General features: G+C 41.9%; 1 protein-coding gene across 1 annotated transcript; it reads left to right on the forward strand.

Annotated features, from left to right (window-relative positions):
* The first annotated feature begins 18,045 nt into the window (after positions 1-18,045).
* On the forward strand, positions 18,046-22,214 carry LOC147095787 (putative G protein-coupled receptor 139). Its single transcript, XM_085974015.1, has 2 exons — positions 18,046-18,156; positions 21,283-22,214. Exons 1-2 carry the CDS (start codon positions 18,087-18,089, stop codon positions 22,206-22,208), a joined length of 996 nt encoding a protein of 331 aa, XP_085830141.1. The 5' UTR covers positions 18,046-18,086; the 3' UTR covers positions 22,209-22,214.
* The last annotated feature ends 995 nt before the right edge of the window (positions 22,215-23,209 follow it).

Here is a 23,209-nt window from a genome sequence, read left to right on the forward strand (position 1 = left end):
AAAAATGAAATGAAGAAAGGAAGAAAGAAATAAAGAAAGATTGAAAGATAGATTGACGGAAAGATAGAAAGACAGAAAGTGAGAAAGAAAGAATGAAAGAAAGAAAGAAAAAAAGAAAGAAAGAAAGAAAGAACGGGTGAAGGAACGAAAGAAATAAATTAAAAAGGAAGGAAAGAAAGGAAGACAGAAAGACAGAAAGAGAGAAAGAACGAACGAAAGAAAGAAAGAAAGAGATTGAAAGGAAGAAAGAAAGAAAGACAGGATGAAAGAAATGAAGAAAGGAAGAATGAAAGAGAGAAAGAAAGGAAGAAAAAAAATGAAAGAAAGAGAGCGAAGGAAAGAAAGATAGAACAAAAGAAATTGAGAAAGAAAGAAAAAAGAAAGAAAGAAAGTAAGAGAGAAAGAAAGAGAGAAAGAGAGAAAGAAAGCTGGAAAGAAAGTGCGAAGGAAAGAAATAAACAAAGAGAGAAAGAACAAGACAAAGAAAGAAAGAGAGAAAGAAAGATAGAAAGAAAGAAAGAGTGAAAGAAAGAAAGAAACAAAGTGAAACAGAAAGAAAGAGTGAACTAAAGAGAGAAAGATAGAGAGATGAAGGAAAGAAAAAAGAAAAAGGAAGATGGAAAGAGAGAGATAGAAAGAAAGAAGGAAAGGAAGAAACAAAGTGTGAAAGAAAGAGAGAAAGAAAAACAGAAAGAGAGAAAGAAAGGTAGAACGAGAGAAAGAAAGAAGGAAAGAGAGAAAGAAAGAGAGAAAGAAAGAAAGAAAGATAGAAAGAATGAAAGGGAGAAAGAAAGAAGGAAAGATAGAAAGAAAGAAAGATAGAAAGAAAGAAAGGGAGAAAGAAAGAAAGAAAGATAGAAAGAAAGAAAGAAAGATAGAAAGAAGGAAAGAGAGAAAGAAAGAAAGAGAGAAAGAAAGATAGAAAGAAAAAAGTGAGAAAGAAAGAGAGAAAGAGATAAAGAAAGATAGAAAGCAAGATAGAGAGGAAGAAAGGAAGAAAGAGAATGAAAGAAGAAAAAAGAGAAAGAAAGAGAGAAAGAAAGAGGGAAAGAAAGAAACAGAGAAAGAAAGAGGGAAAGAAAGAAAGAGAGAAAGAAAGAGAGAAAGAAAGAGACAAAGAAAGAGACAAAGAGAGAATGAAAGAGAGAAAGAAAGAAAGAGAGAAAGAGAGGAAGAAAGAAAAGAAAGAAAGAGAGAGAGAAAGAAAGAGGGAAAGAAATAAAGAGAGAAAGAAAGAGAGAAAGAAAGAGAGGAAGAAAGAAAAGAAAGAAAGAGCGAGAGAAAGAAAGAAAGACGCAAACAAAGAAACAAAGAAAGAGAGAAAGAAACAGAGAAAGAAAGAGAGAAAGAGAGAATGAAAGAAAGAGAGCAAGAAAGAGAGAAAGAAAGAGACAAGAAGGAGAGAAAGAGAGAATGAAAGGAAGAAAGAAAAGAAAGAAAGAGAGAGAAAGAAAGAAAGATGCAAACAAACAAACAAACAAACAAAGAGAGAAAGAAAGAAAGAAAGAAAGAGAAAAAAAAGATAGAACGAGAAAATGAAAGAAGGAAAGAGAGAAAGAGAGAAAGAAAGAAAGAACGAGAGAATGAAAGAAGGAAAGAGAGAAAGAAAGATAGAAAGCAAGAAAGAAAGAAAGGGAGATAGAAAGGGAGAAAGAAAGAAAGAAAGAGAAAAAGTAAGAGAGAAAGAAAGAAAGAGAGAAAGAAAGATAGAAAGAAAAAAGTGAGAAAGAAAGAAAGAGAGAAGGAGATAAAGAAATATAGAAAGCAAGATAGATAGGGAGAAAGGAAGAAAGACAGAAAGAAAGAAGCAAAGAGAGAAATAAATAGAGAAAGACAGAGTGAAAGAAAGAGGGATAGAAAGAAAGAATGAAAGAAAGAGAGAAAGAAAGAGAGATGAAGGAAAGAAAAAAGAAAAAGGATGATGGAAAGAGAGAGATAGAAAGAAAGAAGGAAAGATAGAAAAAAAGTGTGAAAGAAAGAGAGAAAGAAAAACAGAAAGAGTGAAAGAAAGATAGAATGAGAGAAAGAAAGAAGGAAAATGAGAAAGAAAGAGAGAAAGAAGGAAAGAAAGAACGATAGAAAGAAAGGGAGAAAGAAAGAAAGAAAGAGAGAAAGAAAGACAGAAAGAAAAAAGTGAGAATGAAAGAAAGAAAGAAAGAGATAAAGAAAGATAGAAACAAGATAGAGAGGAAGAAAGGAAGAAAGACAGAAAGAAAGAAGCAAAGAGAGAAAGAAAGAGAGAAATAAAGAGAGAAAGACAGAGAAAGAAAGAAAGAGAGAAAGAAAGAGGGAAAGAAAGAAAGAGAGAAAGTGTGGTGTATGTGCCTTTAAGAGCCCCGATGTACTGTAATGCCGGTAATGGTCACTCGGGCTATATAAGCCTGTATAGTGTCTTGTATCTGTTAGTTCACCTCCAGACTTTGTTCAGTAATCACCTGTTAAACCAATTCCTGCATTCCGTGTCTCCATTAACACACGGACACAACAGTGGCGACGAATTGGAAATGGACTTACCTGCAATTCGGCAGCACCTCAAGGAGATCGATTCCTCAGACGAAGGTCGAAGAAAAAAGAAAGAAAGAAAACTTTGGTTTCACCAGTTAGCTGGGCTGGTGGCAGGTACTGCAATAATCCTTCCTGGGCGGCGGGCTGGGGCTCGATCGGCTGGCTCTGCAGCGGGGCCGAGCAGCAAAGGTGGAGGCAAACAGAGATGGAGGGTGGAGCACTCAGGAGATGGCCGGCGCTGCAAAGCGGGTCGGCGTTCGGACCAAGCAGAGGGAGGGAGGAGTCCCAGAGAGTTCGGCGGGAACGAGTCTCCGACTATTAAAAATATCTGTATAAATAAAAACCACAGAGAACAGCGTTGTCAGCAGCGGCAGCGGCGGGAAAGCGCGGGAGGCGCCATTTTTTCCTCGGCAGGGAAGACAGGAAAGCGCGGGAGGTGCCATTTTTTTTTCAGGATGCCTAAGTCTGGCAATATTACTGCTTTCGATAGTGATGTACTGGATTGGACCACATATGTGGAAAGAGTGGAGGTATATTGCACAGCGAATGAAATAGAGGATGATAAAAAGGCATCGGCACTTCTAAATCTAATGGGCACAAAGACATACAGGCTGTTACAAAGCTTAAGCACTTCAGCCAAACCGATGGACAAGAATTATAAGGAGATTGTTGATACCCTACACTGCCAATTCGGGGCAGGACTGGCAGATTCTCTGCGAGACAAATTCGTCTGCGGTCTCCTAAGTGAAGGAACACAAAAAAAGCTACTTTCTGAGAAAGATTTGACACTGGACAAGGCTTTCAGTGTGGCTGTATCATACGAAGCAGCAGCAAGAGGAACTGCAGAGATACAGCAAAAGCCACAGGACTTCGGCACCCATGAAATGACACGGGGTTTCGAGAGATGTTATCACTGCGGCAGATCCACCCATTACCAGAGGGACTGCTGGTTCAAGGACAAAGCATGCAGGCAATGTGGAAAGATGGGACACATTACACGTGTATGCCGATCTGGAAACAAAAAAATCCACTGACAGAAAAAGAATCAATAAGGAAAAGTACAGAAAGGTACAAATGATGACCGACAGTAGCTCCGAAGACCAGAAGAGCGATAGCGACTCCGGAAACAAGAGACTAAGCTCTCTCAAATTACATACTGTAATTGCCAAAGAAGATTACCAGACCATTTGGGTTACCCTCACGATAGCGGGGCCCCAGTTAAAATGGAGCTAGATACAGGATGAGCTCTGACCGTCATAAGTTGACGGGATTACGAGTGGCTATTTCCGCATATACCTTTGAAAGACACATCCATTATCTTGAAGACATATACGGGGCAGAAAGTATAACCCAGAGGGAAAATGAGGGTGCATGTTGTATACAACGGCAATGAAATGCAGAAGTTGTATTTATATGTTCTGTAAGATGGTGGTCCACCGCTGTTGGGACGTGAATGGATCAGGAAGATACGTTTAGATTGGCACTCCATTCAGGCACTGACGGTGACCAGTGAAAAAAAGAATGACGATGACATCAAACCTGAACGATTAAAAGACATCTTGGCCAACGCCAAAGAAGTGTTTCAACAGGAACTAGGGACCTTGAAAGGCATCACCGCCTCAATAAAAGTGGAAGATGCGGCAATTCCGAAATTTTTTAAGGCGAGGCCGGTGCCATACGCAATTCGTCCAGCAGTCGAGGCAGAGCTGGAGAATTTGGAAAAGGCAGGCGTGTTATTCAAGATAGATTGGAGCGAGTGGGCAACACCCATTGTCCTGGTCATGAAGAAAACGTTGAATAATGATAAACCTGAAGAACAGAGTAAAATTCGCATCTGTGGGGACTTCAAGGTGACTGTAAACCCAATCCTTCACATGGTACAGTATCCTCTTCCGAGGATAGAAGATATTTTCACCTGACTATCCGGAGGGAAATGTTTCACAAAAATTGAATTGGCACAGGCATATCTACAGATGGAGGTTGAGGAGGCCTCTAAAAAGTACCTCACGATAAACACACACAAAGGCCTGTACCAGTACAATCGACTGGTTTTCAGAGTAGCATTAGCTCCAGCTATCTGGCAAAGAGCTATGGAGCAAGTCCTGCAAGGGATTCCGGGGACTCAATGCTACCTAGACGACATCCTTGTAACAGGAGAGAACGACAACGAGCACCTTGCCAATTTGGAGCAGGTGCTCACTAGGCTGAGAGAACGGGGCCTACGAGCAAATCGCCCCAAGTGCGAGTTTTTCCAGATACAAATATCATATTGTGGCCACATATTTAACGAAGAAGGGTTGCATAAGTCACCTGAAAAAATTGAAGCGGTCATAAAAGCCCCAGCACCTGAAAATGTCTCACAATTAAGGTCGTTCCTGGGATTGATAAATTACTATCATAAATTTTTACCGAACTTGTCAACTGTTCTGCACCCTCTTAACGAACTGCTACAAACAGGAGTTATTTGGAAATGGAGCGAAGACTGTAAACGTGCCTTCCATAAATGTAAAGTCTTGATCACGTCCAAAGAAGTTTTGGCTCATTACAACCCATCACTGCCAATCAGACTGGCGTGCGATGCATCCCCTTATGGCGTAGGAGCGGTATTATCGCATAGATTCCCTGATAGCTCGGAGTGGCCGATAGCTTTTGCGTCACGCTCATTGAACTCAGCTCGACAGGGAAGCACTCAGCCTGGTATGGGGAGTGAAGAAATTCAACCATTAACTACACGGACAAAAATTTACCTTGTTGACTGACCATCAACCCCCCGTCTCCATATTCAACCCTAAAAAGGGCATTCCCATTATGACAGCGCAAAGGCTGCAGAGGTGGTCCCATTTCCTAGGGGCACACCAATATGACATAGAATACAAAGGATCAAAACAGCATGGAAATGCTGACGGTTTATCGCATCTACCGTTGCCAACGGTAGAAGAGGCACCTGCAGTGGACCCAGTGGAAATGTTCCACTCAACCACAGTGGAATGTCTACCAGTAACAAATTCTACCATTGAAAAGGAAACGAGAAATGACCCGACTCTCTCACAAGTCTACGATTTAACGGTGAAGGGATGGCCAGCACAAGGCGAACCACTGTTGCCAGCATTCTCACAAAGAGGCGAACAGCTGTCAGTGTGCCGAGGAACCTTGATGTGTGGATCCAGAGTGGTGATTCCACCCAAACTCCAGGATAAAGTGGTAAAGGAGCTTCACGAGGGGCATCTGGGTGCAGTGAAAATGAAGAACCTAGCCAGAGCATTTGTGTGGTGGCCAGGTATCGATGGACACATCGAAGAAATGACCAAGCGCTGTCTAGGATGTCAGAAGGTCCAAAACGCCCCACCACAAGCCCCTCTACATCCATGGGAGTGGCCCTCATCTCCATGGCAAAGGGTACACATCGACTTTGCTGGTCCATTCATGGACTCAATGTTCTTAATCGCGGTTGATGCACACTCCAACTTGCCGAAGGTAATAAAGATGTCCTCCACCACCAAGGAAAAAAACCATCACAGTATTAAGGACCATATTTGCCAGGAATGGGCTGCCTGAACAGATCCGTTCTGATAATGGACCACAATTTCTGTCCGAAGAATTCAGGAAGTTCTTAAAAAACAATGGGGTTAATCACTACACGTCCACCCCATACCAGCCCGCCACCAATGGATTGGCTGAAAGGTTTGTCCACACCTTCAAGAAGGCCATAAAGGCCATGGGTAATGAAGACATAAATCTACAGCATAAGGTAGATAACTTCTTGTTTGCATACAGGAATGCAACACATGTGGTTACAAACCAAATTCCCGCCATGATGTTTTTCAATAGAAGACTAAGATGCCGGCTGGATTTGATCAAGCCAAACATCAGAAGGGACGTAGAGAACCGGCAATGTCAAGGCATGAATGAAAGGCCAACTAGAACCTTCCAGATAGGTCAACAAGTCTTGGCCCAGGACTACCATACCAAGAAATGGCAGCCTGGAACTATTTGCACATGACTAGGACCGCTGATGTATACCGTGGACATTGGAGAAAGCATAATAAGGCGCCATGCTGACCAGATCATAGAGTCATCCGAAAAGGGACAACCTACACCACCACTCTATACGCCTAATGATGAAGCAGAGATACCCATAGTATCTACCTCTGATCCGGTAATTCTGGAAGCAGATGAACCCGACACTGGCATTCAAGCCGAATCGACCTTGCCAAAAGAACCTACTACACCAACGAAAACGAGTACACCACCGAGGCATTATCCGTACCGAGTCAGGAAGCCTCCAGAGAGACTGACTTATAATTGATTAACTGCAGCAAATGTGTAGATTATTGTTCTTGTACACATGTTAATAACAATTACTTAAAATATTATGTACTGGTTGTCTAAAAGGGGAGGAATTGTGGTGTATGTGCCTTTAAGAGCCCCTGTGTACTGTAATGCCGGTAGTGGCCACTCGCGCTATATAAGCCTGTATAGTGTCTTGTATCTGTTAGTTCACCTCCAGACTTTGTTCAGTAAACACCTGTTAAACCAACTCCTGCATTCCGTGTCTCCATTAACACATGGACACAACAGAAAGAAAGAGAGAAAGAAAGAAAGAGAGAAAGAAGGAGAGAAAGAAAGAAAGAAATGAAGAAAGGAAAAAGCAAGCAAGAAAGAAAGATAGAAAGACAGAAAGTGAGAAAGAAAGAATGAATGAAAGAAAGAAAGAAACTTAGAAAGAAAGGTGAGAAAGAAAGAAAGAGTAAAAGAAAGATAGAAAGAAAGAGAGAAAGAAAGATAGAAAGAAAGATAGAAAGTGAGAAAGAAAGAGAGAAATAAACAAAGAGAGAAAGAAAGATAGAAAGAAAGAAAGTGAGAAGGAAAGAAGTAAACAAAGAGAGAAAGAACGAGAGAAAGAAAGATAGAAAGAAAGAAAGAGTGAATGAAAGAAAGAAACAAAGTGAGAACGAAAGATAGAAAGCAAGTCAAACAGAAAGAAAGAGAGAAATAAACAAAGAGAGAAAAAAAGAGAGAGAGAAAGAAAGAAATTAAGTAGGAAAGAAAGAAAGGAAGAATGAAAGAAAGACAGAAAGAAAGAGAGCAAGAAAGAGAGAAAGAGAGAATGAAAGATAGAGAGCAAGAAAGAGAGAAAGAAAGAAAGAAAGAAAGAAAGAGAGAAAGAGAGGAAGAAAGAAAAGAATGAAAGAGAGAGAGAAAGAAAGAAAGACGCAAACAACGAAACAAAGAAAGAAAGAGAGAAAGAAAGAAAGAATAGAGAAAGAAAGAAATAGAGGAAGAGATAAAGAAAGATAGAAAGCAAGATAGAGAGGAAGAAAGGAAGAAAGACAGAAAGAAAGAAGCAAAGAGAGAAAGAAAGAGAGAAAGAAAGAGAGAAAGACAGAGGGAAAGAAGGAGAGAAAGAAAGAAAGAGAGGACGAAATGAAGAAATGATGAAACCAAGAAAGAAAGAAAGATAGAAAGACAGAAAGACAGAAAGTGAGAAAGAAAGAATGAATGAAAGGAAGAATCTTAGAAAGAAAGGTGAGAAAGTAAGATAGAAAGTGAGAAAGAAAGAGAGAAACAAACAAAGAGAGAAAGAAAGATAGAAAGTGAGAAAGAAAGAGAGAAATAAACAAAGAGAGAAAGAACGAGAGACAGAAAGATAGAAAGAAAGGAAGAAGGAGCAAAAGTAAGAAAGAAAGAAATTAAGTAGGAAAGAAAGAAAGGAAGAATGAAAGAAAGAGAGCAAGAAAGAGAGAACGAGCGAATGAAAGACAGAGAGGAAGAAAGAAACGAAAGAAAGAGAGAGAGAAAGAGAGAAAAAGAGAGAAAGAAAGAAAGAAAGCAAGATAGAGAGGAAGAAAGGAAGAAAGACAGAAAAAAAGAAGCAAAGAGAGAAAGAAAGAGAGAAATAAAGAGAGAAAGACAGAGGGAAAGAAAGAAAGAGAGAACGAAAGAAAAAGGAAAGAAAGAAAGTGCAAAGGGAGAAGGAAAGAGAGATAGGAAGAAAGAAGGAAAGAAAGAAAGAAACAAAGAGAAAGAAGGAGAGAAATATAGATAGAAAGAAAGAACGAGTGAAAGAAAGACAGAAAGAGAGAAACAAATTTCGAACGAGAGAAAGAAAGAAGGAAAGAGAGAAAGAAAGAGAGAAAGAAAGAAAGAAAGAATGTAGGAGAGAAAGAAAGAAAGAAAGAGAAAGAAAGAAAGTGGGAGAAAAAGAATGAGAGAAAGAGAGAAAGAAAGATAGAAAGAAAGAAAGAGAGGAAGAAAGAAAGGAAGAAAGGAAGAAAGACAGAAAGAAAGAAGCAAAGAGAGAAAGGAAGAGAGAAAGAAAGAGGGAAAGAAAGAAAAGAGAAAGAAAGAGAGAAATAAAGAAAGAGAGAAAGAAAGAAATGAAGGAAGAAAAAACAAAGAGAGAAAGATAGATAGAAAGAAAGATAGAAAGAACAAAATTGAGAAAGAAAGATAAAAAGAAAGAAACAAAGAGAGTAAGGAAGAAAGAGCGAAGGAAAGGAAGAAAGAAAGAAAGGAAGAATTAAAGAAATATAGAACGAAAGATAGAAAGAAAGGAAGAAAGAAAGAAAGAAAGGAAGAATTAAAGAAAAATAGAATAAAAGATAGAAAGAAAGGAAGAAAGAAAGAACAAAAGAAACAACGTGAGAAAGAAGGAGCGAAATAAAGAAAGAGAGCAAGACCGAGAGAAGGAAAGAGAGAAAGAGAGCAAGAGAGAAAGAAAGAAAGAGAGGAAGAAAGAAATGAAGAAAGGAAGAAAGTAAAAAAAGAGAAACAAAGAGTGAAACAAAGAAAGAAAGAGAGAGAAAAAGTGAGAAAGAATGAAAGAAATGAAGTAAAAAATAGTAATAGAGAAAGAAAGAGAGAAAGATAGAAAGAAAGAAAGTAAGAAAGAAAGAAAGAGAGAATGGAATAAATAAATTAAGGGTGGACAGAAAGAGTAAGTCAAGAAAGCACACCCCTATAGCTGTGCCCTGGAATCTTTTACATTCATTCAAGAGGGCAGATGGGGCATCATCTGAAAGAGCTCACCTCTGACAGTGCAATAACCCCTAAGTACTTCACATAGAGATTATGTGCTCTTGCAAGGAGCTTGAACCAAGAGCCTTCTGACTCAGAGGGGAGAATGTTATCACTGAGCCACGGCTGTCTGGCGACGTTGAATCCGTTTATATAATAGGCCAATATAATAAATCTCTCACATAATGAGTACCACCCCTCCCCACAACTGGTAAATCGAGCATCTTATCCAGCTAGGCAATAAAACATTTGATTCTGTACCTGGACTGCTGATTTTTCCAATCTCTCCCATGAAGCTGTTGTCCTCTTCAGTTAAACTCAAAGCCCGTTGGTTAGGCAGTGGTTAACTGGATAACATCAGGGGATAATCGGATAACATCATCATCCTGATTATTATGCAGTCATCCCTGCTGCAAAGTGCGGGTAGGTCGGATGTTGAATGTCAACTAAGCCCACATAAGATTGTGATAGCTCCCTAGAGAAAGATCGAACCCTTGGTGAAGTACCAGAATCTTTACTGGTCTTGTGGGATGCTGCACCTGCATGAATCAATGGCAGAAGCAAAGGGGGATAGATTAGTGGGAACACAAGGTAACTGGAAAAATATAATTCAGTCAAGCATCTTCTTTGAATAATATTACATGTAAAGTATGGCGATCAACGTGAGCTCTAAAATATTTGGTATTCGAAATTTGTAAATAAGTGTGCACATCAGTCAAACCGAAACTCTTACAACAATTGGTAACATGACAGATTCACTCTAATATATTTGATCTCAAGTCTTACATCAATCTTTCTACACACACACAGGCAAACAAAGGCAAACACATGCATATATCCACACACACATACATACACACACGCACACAGAATTACAGGCAGAAACATAATGGCCTGGAATTTGCAGTCCGGATAACGGTGAAATGGCAGTGGGTGCCCTCATTCCACTTTTGAAACTGACCGCAACTTCGGGATTTGGTGGTTGCGCAGGGCATCAGCCATGATCTCATTGAATGGCGGAGCAGGCTCGAAGTGGCGAAAGGCCTACTCCAGCTCTTATTTCTTATGTTCTTATGTCCAGACCCTTTAATAGGTATTACTGTGACACCTGTTATTCAGTCCTCTGTCAGCAAGGCCGTTGCAGGCTCACTAATGAGAAATTTCCAATTTATTGTTGCTAAAACATTTAGAGTAATGCTTTCATATTAAAGGTAACATCTGTTGATTTTTATTAGATGTATAATTGGCGAACTAATTTCAATATAGATAAGTGTGAGGTAGTGATTTTGTTGAAAGAATAAAGAGGCCACATACTACTTGGAAAATAAGGGTGTAAGTAGGGTAGAGTAGAAAAGCGATCTAGGGGCATAGATACAGAAATCATTAAAATAAGCGATGCAGGATAATAAGGCCATGAAAAGTAAAAAAAAGCACTGGGGTTTGATTGTAGGGGGATTGAATTGAAAAGCAGTTAAGTTAAACTTAAACAGAACCTTGGTTAGACCTCTCTTAGAGTACTGTGCAAAGTTCTGGACTCCATTTTAAGAAAAGAATATGAGACACCGGTGAAGGGACAAACAAGATGTATTGGACGATACCTGAACAGTGATTATCCTGATCAGGAAAGACTAAACAGGCGGAGGATCCGTTCTCTAGAATGGGAAGAATGATGGGGGAGCTGATACAGCTCTTTAAGATTGTGAAAGGTTTTGATAGAGTTGATGTACAGAAAATGTCTCTACTTATGGGGCAGTCCAAATCTAAGAACCACAAATACAAGATATTCATCAATAAATCCAATAGGGAAAACAGGAGGAACTTCGTTACCCAGACAATGGTTAGAATGTCGATCTTGTTACCACATGGAGTAGTTCAGGCGAAAAACAAATATGCCTTTAAGGGGAAGCTAGATAAACACACGAAGGGGAAAGGAATAGAAGGTTATGTTGATAGGCCAAGACAAATAGGGCTGGGAGGAGGCTCGTGTGGAGCATAAACAACATCATCAATCAGTTGGGCAGAATGGTCTGTGCTGTAAATTCTATTTCATTCAACGGTGAATGTCGTGACTTCAGAAGGTTTAAGGAGCAGGAAATCCTCTGCTGATCACAACCTATTCCCAACTGAGGGATCTGCATTTCCCCATATTGAGCATCACTTGGAAGAAGCTCCGAGGGAAGTAAGGGCATTGAATGTACTCTATGTGGGATCTTCTATGAGCACCTCACAGAATGGATTGATAGGCTACACATGACCAGCCTTGGTTCAATGAAAAGTGTAGATGGGCATTCCAGTAGCAGAGCCAGGCATAGCTTAGAATACGGTAAACACCTAGTGAAGCATCTGCAGAGGGGTACCAGCATACCAAACATCAAGTGCAGTAACATCAGTGCAGAATGGTGTTGGATAGACATGCAACTAACAAGAGGAGGAGGAAGAGGTTCCGTGAGCGCCCCATCCTCAAACCATGGTGGACCCTAGCAAGTGACAAGGCTGCAGTATATGCAAGTCTTAAGCCAAAAGTGCCGATTCAATCATCCCACTCCGTCTTCTCCTGAGCTCCCTAACATCATGCATACCAGTGTCCAGCAAATTTAGTTGACTCGATGTAAATTTAAGAAGCGATTAAGTGCACTGGACATAGCAAAGACAATTGGCCCTGACCACATACCGTCTGTGATGCTGGAAACTTGTGCATTAGAGCGAGAAGCTACCCCAGTCAAGCTGTCCCAGAACAACTACGCCACTGGCATCAATCCTTTAATTTGGAAGGTTGTCAGAAGGGGTCTTGTGGCCCTGCGTGCCTGTGCCAGCTCTTTGAAAGAGATGTCCAATTTAGTCCACAACCCAGCTTTCCATCATAACCCTGCAGACCAGTTCTCTTCAAATACATGTCCAATTACCTCCTGACAGTTCCTATGGAATCCTATTCTACCATCCCTGCAGGTAGTGCGTTCCAGATCACAGCAGCCCTCTGTGTGAAAACATTTCTCTTAATATCCCTTATAGTTCTTTCGCCAATTATTTTAAATTATTAACCTCAGGTGCCGACCCACTTGCCAGATGAAACAGTTTCTCCCTACTTGCTCTATCAAAAGCCCTCATAATTGAAAATACCTCTATTAGTTCTCGTCATAACCTTCTGTGCACTATGGAGAACAATCCCAGCTTTTCCAACGTCTCCACATAACTGAAGTCCCTCATCCCTGGTATCATCGTGGTAAACCCCCATTGTACCCTCTCCAAGGTCTTGACATTCTTCCTAAAGTGTGGTGCCAGAATGGTAGACAACACTCCTTCTGAGGTCTAACCATTGATCTGTAAAGGTTTAGCATGACTTCCTTGTTTTGTTTTCAATGCCCTTATTAACAAAGCCATGTATCCCATACACTTCCTTAACTTTCCATACACTTCCTTACCAATCCAGGTTCCAGGAGAGGGAAGCAAAAAGTAATCGAAGTGTGACGTCACCAAGAAACAGGTAAGTGATTGGTTGGTGAGTATTTTCTTTCTAAAGTTTTCTAAACTTAAAGTTTGTGGTTTCTGAGGTCTCTGTTGTGGAGCGGGGACTACTATTAAGTAAGGGCCTTTGAGTATATCATTTAATTGAAGTGAAATTGGTGGGATTCATTTAATTTTAATTAATTAATTCAACAGTAAGTCATGGCAGGACAGCCCAGCCCCATAGCGTGCTCCTCCTGCTCTATGTGGGAAATCAGGGACGCTGGACCATGTGTGTGGGACGTGTGTCCAGCTGCAGCTACTGACGGACCGCATTGCGGCACTGGAGCTGCGGATGGATTCATTTTGGAGCATTCACGATGCTGAGGACATGGTGAATATCACATTTAGCGAGTTGGTCACACCGCAGGTAAAGGGTGTACAGGCAGGAAGGGAATGGGTGACCAGCAGGCAGAGTAAGAGGCGCAGGCAGTTAGTGCAGGAATCCCCTGCGGCCATCCCCCTCTCCAACAAATATAACACTTTGAATAATGTTGGGGGGATGACTCATCAGGGGAAGGCAGCAGCAGCCAACTTCCTGGTACCATGGGTGGCTCTGCTGCACAAGCTAGGAGGAAAAAGAGTGGAAGAGCTATAGTGATAGGGGACTCAATTGTAAGGGGAATAGATAGGCATTTTTGCGGCTGCAATCGAGACTCCAGGATGGTGTGTTGCCTCCCTGGTGTAAGGGTCAAGGATGTCTCGGAGCAGCTGCAGAACATTTTGGAGGGGGAGTGCGAACAGCCAGTTGCCGTGCTGCACATAGGCACCAACGATATAGGTAATAAAACGGGATGAGGTCCTAAAAGCAGAATATAGGGAGTTAGGAGGTAAATTAAAAAATAGGACCTCATAAGTAGTAATCTCAGGATCGCTACCAGTGCCACATGCTAATCAGAGTAGAAATAGGAGGCTAGAGGAATGGTGCAAGGAGGAGGGATTCAAATTCCTTGGACATTGGAACCGGTTCTGGGAGAGGTGGGACCAGTACAAACGGGACGGTTTGCACCTGGGCAGGGCCGGGACCGATGTCCTAGGGAGAGTGTTTGCTAGTGCTGTTGGGGAGGATAGCTGCCAGGTGTGAGAGAGAAAGAAAAGGAAAGGGGGGGGAAAGGAGTGGAAAAATTACAAGTAAAAATGTAACGGGGCCGAGGTTATGATCTGAAATTGTTGAACTCGATATTGAGTCCAGAAGGCTGCAAAGTGCCTCATCGGAAGATGAGGTGCTGTTCCTCGAGTTTACGTTGAGCATTCTTGGAACAATACAAGAGGCCAAGGACGGTGAGGTCCGAGTGGGAATGGAGTGGTGAATTAAAATGACAGGCAACCGGAAGCTCGGGGTCACCCTTACCGTCTGAACGGAGGTGTTCCTCAAAGCGGTCACCCAATCTGCATTTGGTTTCCCCAATGTAGAGGAGACTGCACCTGGCAGCTATCTCTTGCCCTGCCAGTACACTTCACATCTAATCTCAGCCTATTACCATCTCGTCTAGCTTCGAATACCTTTTCTGTCTCTTTTACTTCTTTTGTTTCTTTTATTCTTTTGGCTGATCGCAGCCCTGCCTTCGACCTATTTTCTTTTCTTTCCAGTTTTGAAGAAGGGTTCGATCTGAAACGTCAACTCAAATTTCTCTCCACGGATGTTGCCTGACCTGCTGAGTTTTTCCAGCATATTCTGTTGTTATCTCCCACTATCAGACCATTTCCACATCTATGCTAATAAAAATCTGCACCGCCATTCTTTTCATTTTGAAATCACTTCCGTTTTTTACACTACCTATTGGAAATCAAGTCAAGCATGAGCCAGAAGTATGTTGACTCAATGCTGACAGAACCAAATCCTCCTCACTGAGCTCCCAAGAAAATTCTGTCAGCTGATGACTCAATGAGTACCGCTCCTTCCTGTGATGTCAGAAACTGAGAGTTCAGGTTTCACCCCAGTAAATTGAATACAAAGGTCTAGGCTGCCCTAAAGAACAACGCTAATTGTATTTAACATTAACACTTTCTGTTTTTCCCAGAGTTTAGCAGGATATTGTGAAACCCATCTTAAGACCACTAAAGCCTCCATCTTTTCCTCATTTGCATTCTAATCCTCACAGCCATCATCTCCCGCCTTACGACCAGTTTCCAGCTTTATGTTGATAAAACTCTAGACCGCCATTCTTTTGATTCCAAAAGTACGTCTGTTTTTTAGACTGCCTATCTGAAATCAAGTCATGGATGAGTGCGAAGTATGTTCACTCAATAGTGACAGAACTACCCACCCCAGGTGGATCCTCATCCTGTGCAACAAATGTGGCCCTTGTTGGCAATGGCTGACTTTCAAACTACACATGCTGTACAAAACTAGCCTACTTCCATCAAACCAATAATGCTCTCTTTCACCCTACCTCGTCCCGTCTACCATTAAAATACTTCTCCACTCTTTCCTCACCTCAAGACGTGACTTCAAATCGTTTCAACTTATTGGCCTACCTCTCCTACCAAAGCTCCAACTCATTCAAAACTCTGCTGCTGTCACTATGGCCTGTTCCATTGCCATCAGTCAGAGTCTTACCAATATCCACTGGGTGCATTTCGCAATGTCTTGAATTCCAAACCGTGCACTTCTATTGCACCTCCTTACCCTACCCTGTGCAGGGTGTTATATAATCTCATGGGTTACAAGCTTGGCATCTGGAAAGGGCATCATTGGATAGGTAACATAGTGGGCAACATTAAAGGATGAAGTGTCGAAATCGCACGTGGACTTTGGGCGTGATTCGGCAGAAGGTTTAGAATATCTGCTGTAAAATTGGAAAAATGGCAAACAGTGCAGGCCAGTACTAATAACCGTGTTATGAATTTATTATGTGCGATACAGGATAAAACGTGATTTATTTTAATTCGTTACGTTCCTTTCGGATCCTTTCCCAGCAAAGGAAGGAGGTCTGGTAAACTTGATAGCAAGTTAAGCAAATCTGATTTCATTAAAGGCTCGGTGTACAGAATTATGACCTAGTTAGGAGACGACATGTCTGGTTAAGGTCACTGAGATTCAGGATAAAGTAGGAATGTTCATAGCCGTGTAAAGCTGTCTTATTTTCTACTGAGAGATGAAGCCCTCCACATTCCACTGAGAATCAAGTTTATGTGGCGTAATCAGAGACTCATAGAAATTAACAGGACAGAAGGAGGCCATTCGGCCCATCGTGTCTGTGTCGGATATATTGCAACCTACTGGTGTAATAGCATATGACGCATGAGGAACACATGACAATAATCTCAGAATTGATAGGTTCCCTCATCAGTCGCCCATTACCGTCCTGTAGTGAAAGGCTCCACCAATTGTCAAAAAGTCGGGGTCAAGTAGCAAGCGCAGTTCTGCCGCCGAGTGCGGCAGCCGCTTAAACTGAATCCAGGAGAAGCTGAGGGGAGGGGTTACAATGGTTCATCTGTTGCCCTGTTAATGTACAGGGGCAGCAATGCCTCATCAGGCGTCCTATTTCCGGGGAGGGGTGTGTCTGCCTCATCTGATGTCATGTTATCGGTCATGATAATGAAGCCCCGGACGCCAGTGCATGGACAGAGGGGAGGAAGAAGCGAGTAATCATATTCCAACTAATAGGTTCCTGGGAATGTCATTTTAGGACTGTTTGTTCGTTTACCTTGGAACTCGTGATAAGTTAATATTGAAGAAAATAAATGGGATAAATGTGGTACCTTTATAAGGTACAGCTATCTGTCATAAAACAAGACATTTAACGGTTTCCTGTGAGCAGATTGAAACGGCATTTCAATAACGTCAGCAATAACTGTGAGAACCTTAGCATTGGTCAGGGTGACACCCACCATATTGCACTCACAGGGTGGCTCAATGCCTCGTTTGGATGAAATTCACACCCGGGTCATGACTCATGCTCATGGAATTGAAGGCAAATTATTGACCTGGTTAGGAAATTGGCTGAGCGGCAGGAGACAGAGAGTAGGGATAATGGGCAGGCACTCAAATTGGCAGGATGTGACTAGTTGTGTACCACAGGGATCTGTGTTGGGCCTCAACTATTCACCGTATTTATTAACGACTTAGATGAATAGACAACAAGCCACCTTACCACGTTTGCCATTGACAAAAATATAGGCAGTGTAGATGGAAGTATGAAATTTGAAAGAGATATTGACAGATTAATTGCATGGGCAATATTGCGACAATGCAGGCAAATGTAAGGTAATTCACTTTGGACCTAAAAAGGATCAAACAGTATTATCTAAATTGTGAATAGCTAGAAACAGTGGAGTTCCAAAAATACTTGGGGTTCATGTACATGGATCATTAAAATGTCATGGACAGGTACAGAAAGTAATCAAAAAGGCCAAGCGAATGCTGGCCCTCGTTATCAAGTGGACTAGAATACAAGGGGTAGAGGTTATGCTGCAGCTACACAAAGCCGTGGATAGACCACACCTGGAGTACTGTGAGCAGTTCTGGGTAACACGCATTAGGAAGGATATCTTGGCCTTGGCGGGACTCCAGTGTAGATTTATGATAATGATACCCGGATTCCAAGGCGTCAAGTACGAGGAGAGATTACACAAACTAACGTTTTATTCCCTGGAATTGAGAAGGTTAAGGGGCGGGTCACAGATCGCCATGTTCACATTAAATGGAGGAACAGGCTTGAGGGGCTAAGTGACCTACTCCTGTTCCTATGTTCCTCTGATCCTTCCTATACTGATTATTTCCCAAGTAAATCTCATCACATTGCATGTGGTCAGGACGCTGTAGCCGAGCAACGGATTGAGAGGGTGGGAGATCAATGAGCCTGAAATTTCCTGTATAAGCGGCACAATTCATTCATCAGCTGAGAGAGCAGTGGGGTCACTTTATTTATGCAGAATGAAATGTTGTAATGTGTTTGTTAAAATACCTGTAACTAATATCAGTTGTTATGTAATTCCCACTGTCCCACTGGAGGATTGCCGCAGGTATTAATAAGGATCTGAATCCCGCTCGCAGCCTCAGTGTGTGCCAATCGGACGCCTGGGCTTGCTCTCCATACCAGCATTGCTTCTCTACGAAAATGGGACCGGCTCCAATTCTGTACGTAAAAAGAATCGGCTATCCGATTCTGGCAGCGTTTGGCGTCCCTGGTAAGCTGTTATTCTTACTTTTAATTCTGTGTTTTATTGATCTTGCCCAAAGTGTTCAAAATGCCGCTTATTTATCTGAGACCTTCGCTGCCGAGTTGTCTGTACGCTGCTGTCACTTTCATTAACTGCTTCATCGATCTCTGTGCTATTTGTATTGGACTATCTTTTAATCGCTTTATATTGTTTTGTGTTCTCTTACCTTTATTAAGGAGCGAGTCATCAGTGTATCGGAAACATACCCGCCTCTGAGCCAGTAGGTGAATGGTTGGATTGCATTATGGATGGCCCAGGTAGGTGGAGACGAGAATATGGTCTCCAGTTAACGGGCTGGCATCCAGCGGGATACTCGCCTTCGCATGGAGTGGTGGGCTGTCCGTCTCATGAGACGGAAGAGTTGGGTTCGGTTCCCACTCCAGACAGCTCGGGCCACGAGATGAACAGTGTCGGATCTGACTACAGGATTGACCTCCAGTGGGGGTATTTGACCCAGATGGGTGTGGGTGACTCCGTACCCCATTGTAAATGGTATGTGAGACTCTTTATTCTTGGCTTTTGTCCATCTAGCAGGTATTGTGAAGAGAAACACCCCGAGGAATGTAACGGCAAAGCACGTCCCATATTCTTGCAAGTGGCTCAAATGCCTCGCCTCAGTGGTGACACACACGGCGCTAACTCAGAGGAGCATGGCTTCAAAACCGACTCCAAATGCTATGAGCGCCTGATCTAGACTGACACTTCAGTGCAGTACTGAGAGAGCGCTGCACTGTCAGTTGTTAGAACCTCGAAAGAGATGTTAAATCGAGGCGCTATCTGCCCCCTTGGGTGGACATAAAAGATCCCATTGCAATATTCGAAGAAGAGCAGCTGTATTCTCCCGCAATCGTTATCCCTCAACCAACATCTGAAGAAATAGATTATTTGGTCATCATTTCATTGCTGTTTGTGGGAGCTTGCTGTGCACAGGATATGCACCCGCATTTTGAACATTGGAACAGTAACTCCATTGAAGAAGTACTTCATTGGCTGTAAACCGTTCTGGAACATCCTAATCTCGTGAAGAGCGCTATATAAATGCAAGCTTTTTTACTCTGTCTTTCTTTATTTCTTTATTCCTTTTTTAATTTAATTCATTCTTTTGTCATCTTTCAAAATTCTAGATTATGGAACAGTTCCTGCAGATTGGAGGGTGGCAAATGTAAACCCACTATTTAAAAATGGAGGGAGAGAGAAAACAGGGAACTACAGACCAGTTAGCCTAACATCAATAGTAGGGAAAATGCTAAAGCCTATTACAAAGGATGTGATAACAGGACACATAGAAAATATCAACGGGATTAGACAAAGTCAACATGGATTTATGAAAGGGAAATCGTGTTTACAAACCTATTTGATGTTTTTGAGGATGTAACTGGTAGAATAGATAAAGGAGAACATGTGGATGTGGTGTATTTGGATTTCAGAAAGCCTTTGATAAGGTCCCACATAAGAGGATATTGTGCAAAATTAAAGCACGTGGATTGGGGGTAATATGGTGGCATGGATTGAAAATTGGGTAACAGACAGGAAGCAGAGAGTAGGAACAAATGGGTCTTTTTCGGGGTGGCAGATGGTGACTAGTGGGGTAATGCAGGGATCAGTGCTTGGCTCCAGCTATTCACAACATATATCAATGATTTGGATGAGGGAAACAAATGTAATATTTCCAAGTTTGCTGATGACACGGAACTAGGTGGGATTGTGAGTTGTGCTGTGGATGCAAAGTGGCTTCAAGGCGATTTGACAAGTTGAGTGAATGGCAGATGCAGTACAACGTGGATAAATGTGAAGTTATCCACTTCGGTAGGAAAAACAGAAAGGTAGAATATTATTTAAATGGTGCTAGATTGGGAAATGCTGATGTACAAAGGGACCTGGGTGTCCTTGTACACCAGTCGCTGCAAACAAACATGCACTTGCAGCAAGCAGTTAGGGTGGCAAATGGTACGTAGGCCTTTATTGTAAGAGGATTTGTGTACAGGAGCAAGGATGTCTTAATAAATTTGTACCGGGCCTTGGTGAGACCAAACCTGGAGTATTGTGTACAGTTTTGGTCTCCTTACCTAAGAAAGGATATACTTGCCATAGAGGGAGTTCAGTGAAGGTTCACCAGACTGATTCCTGGGATGACAGGACTGTCATATGAGGAGAGATTGGGTCGACAAGGCCTGTATTCACTGGCGTTTAGAAGAATGAGAGGGGATCTCATTGAAACTTAGAAAGATCTGAAAGGGCGAGACAGACTGGATGCAGGGAGGATGTTTCCCCTGGCTGGGGGTTCTGGAGTGAGGTGTAACAGTCTCAGGATACGAGGTAGGACATTTAGGACTGAGATAAGGAGAGATTTATTCACTCAGAGTGTGGTGAACCTGTGGAATTCTCCGCCACAGAAGGCTGTGAAGGCCACATCACTGAATATATTTAAGAAGGAGATTGATAGATTTCTAGACACAAATGGCATCAAGGGGTATGGGGAGAGAGGGGGAATATGGTATTGAGATAAAGGATCAGCCATGATCATATTGAATGGCAGAGCAGGCTCAAAAGGGCCGAATTGCCTACTCCTGCTCCTATTTTTCTATGGTTCTATGTTTCTTTTAATCTTTCCTCAGTAATGCATTTTCGGACTGTGGTAAACCACTGTTTGTATTTCTGTTTGTCCTGTTTGTATTCCACTGTGTACATGCCTGGACATGCCTCGGCTGACTCCTCCCACAGGTCCTAGTATAAAGGTGACTGCTCCCCAGCCCTTAGTATCATGGACCGGTCGACCACGCGAGGCAGACCTCCATTCTGTTGTTAATAAAAGCCTTTAGTTACTCTTCTAACTCTCAGTCTTTTATGAGTAATTGATAGCGCATCACGGACAACATCTAAGTTGATGGTCAGTGTGACTGTACTGATACAGTTAGTAGAATAATTAATGTCTTGAAGGTCACATGGTTCCTCGCTTTACCAGATCATTCTTCTCATTCCCTTCAGTGATTTATATCCATCAAATCCACCGCTAACAAAGCGGTCAGTTACTTTCCCAGCTCATTAAATTGCTCCATTGAATTGATCTTGTTCCTGGTGTTTTGTGCCCTACAGCGAACCTGATGACGGTGGTGATCCTGTCCCGGGGAAAGTGCGGTCTCTCCAAAGGAATCACTCGTTACATGGTGGTGATGGCAATATCAGACCTACTGGTGCTGACCTTTCATGTATTGGTCCAACAAATCTCTACTAATTATTTCCCCAATTCATTCCTGTCCCAAACTGCAATCTGCCCTTCATATATGTACCTGAAAGTCGTTACTCTGGATTACTCCGTCTGGTTAACAGTGTCGTTTACCTTTGACCGCTTTGTCAGCATTTGCTGTCAGAAGTTGAAACTCAGATATTGCACGGAGAGAACGGCAGCCGTGGTTATTGTGTCCATGTGCGCACTGAGCTGTTTAAAGTGCATTCCCTTTCACTTCCTGTATGAGCCCCAGTTTATTATTGACAATGTGCGCTGGGGCTGCCGGGCCAAAGCGGTCTTCTTTACTTCTGCTGGGTGGATTGCATTCTCCTGGATGTGCAGTATCACTATCTCACTCCTCCCCTTCTTTCTCGTCTTGCTACTGAACTGTCTCACGGTCAGGCACATCCTGGTGGCCAGTCGAGTCCGCAAGGTTCTGAAGGGATTGGTCGGCGGGCAGAAACAGGGCGACAGAGAGACGGAGAGTCGGCAGAAATCCATCATCCTACTCTTCACTGTGTCCGGCAGTTATATACTATTGTGGTTGACGGTAACCGTGACATTCATATGCACCCGACTCTCAGTCAGTAAAATCGACCAGAATCACACAAGCCCCGCGTTCATCGCTAATGAGATTGGAATGCTTCTCATGCACATGAACACCTGTGCAAACACGTGTATTTATGGAATGACCAATAGCAAGTTCAGAGAGGAGGTGAAGAACGCGGTTAAATATCCGCTCACTCGAGTTGTTAAATTAGTGAAATTAAAGTCGGCTAGCGCTCACATCTGAATATAACTGGATAATTTTCTCTCTGTTCCTTCTCATCACTTCACCATCCGGTCCCTTCAATACTGACCATAGTGTGCTCTTTGAATAGGGTTCTGACTGTGTGTTGTGTTGAGATAATACCCTGCCTGTATACAATGAGTGATGTTAACGCTGAGGACACGCTGCTCTAAAGGAATGGTGAAACCGACAGGTGTCACTTTATTTAAAGTTTGCTGCATCATAACCAACACATTTTGTTACAACCGACCCCACAATCATTGGTCAATTAAAATAGAGTGGAAACATATTGGGGCAATGTTAACCTAAATTTTCCGTCATGAAACTGAAGGGTTAAGGAGCAAGTCACGATTTACACCCCGCCAGAGTTTACTCTCCATTGAAGGACGAAAGAAAGAAAGAGAGAAAGAAAGGAAGAGAAAATGAAAGTAAGAAAGAAAGAAAGAGAGAAAGATAGAAAGAGAAAGAGATAAGAAAGACAAAGACAGACATAAAGAAAGAAAGATAGAGAGAAGGAAAGATAGAAAGAAAGAAAAAGAGGAAGAATGAAAAGAAGAAAGGAAGATAGAAAGGAAGAAAGAAAGAGAGAAAGAAAGGAAGAAAAAAAAACAAAGATCGAAGGAAGAAAGAAAGAAAGAAATTAAGAAGGAAAGAAAGAAATGAAGAATGAAATAAAGACAGACAGAGAAAAAGAATGAGAGATAGAAAGATAGAAAGAGAGAAATAGAGAAATAAACAAAGATAGAAAGAAAGAAAGAAAGAAAGAAAGAAAGAAAGAAAGAAAGAAAGAAAGAAAGAAAGAAAGAGAGAAAGAAGGAAAGAAAGAAGGAAAGATAGAAAGAGAGAAAGAAAGAAAGAAAGAAAGAGAGAAGGAAAGAAAGAAAGAAAGAAAGAGAGAAGGAAAGAAAGAGAGACAGAAAGAAAGAAAGGGACAAAGAAAGAAAGAGAGAAAGAAAGAAAGAAAGAAAGAAGGAAAGAAAGAAAGAAAGATAGAAGGAAAGAAA

Source organism: Somniosus microcephalus, unplaced genomic scaffold (genome assembly GCF_052327205.1).
Source record: "Somniosus microcephalus isolate GS21.2 unplaced genomic scaffold, FLI_Smic_1.0 unresolved_chr1, whole genome shotgun sequence".
Lineage (NCBI taxonomy): Eukaryota > Metazoa > Chordata > Chondrichthyes > Squaliformes > Somniosidae > Somniosus > Somniosus microcephalus.

Coding starts and splice junctions, on each gene's coding strand:
- LOC147095787 (XM_085974015.1), top strand. CDS start 18,087: ATGGGACCGGCTCCAATTCTGTACGTAAAAAGAATCGGCTATCCGATT. Junction 18,157..21,282: donor GGCAGCGTTTGGCGTCCCTG/GTAAGCTGTTAT, acceptor TGTGCCCTACAG/CGAACCTGATGACGGTGGTG.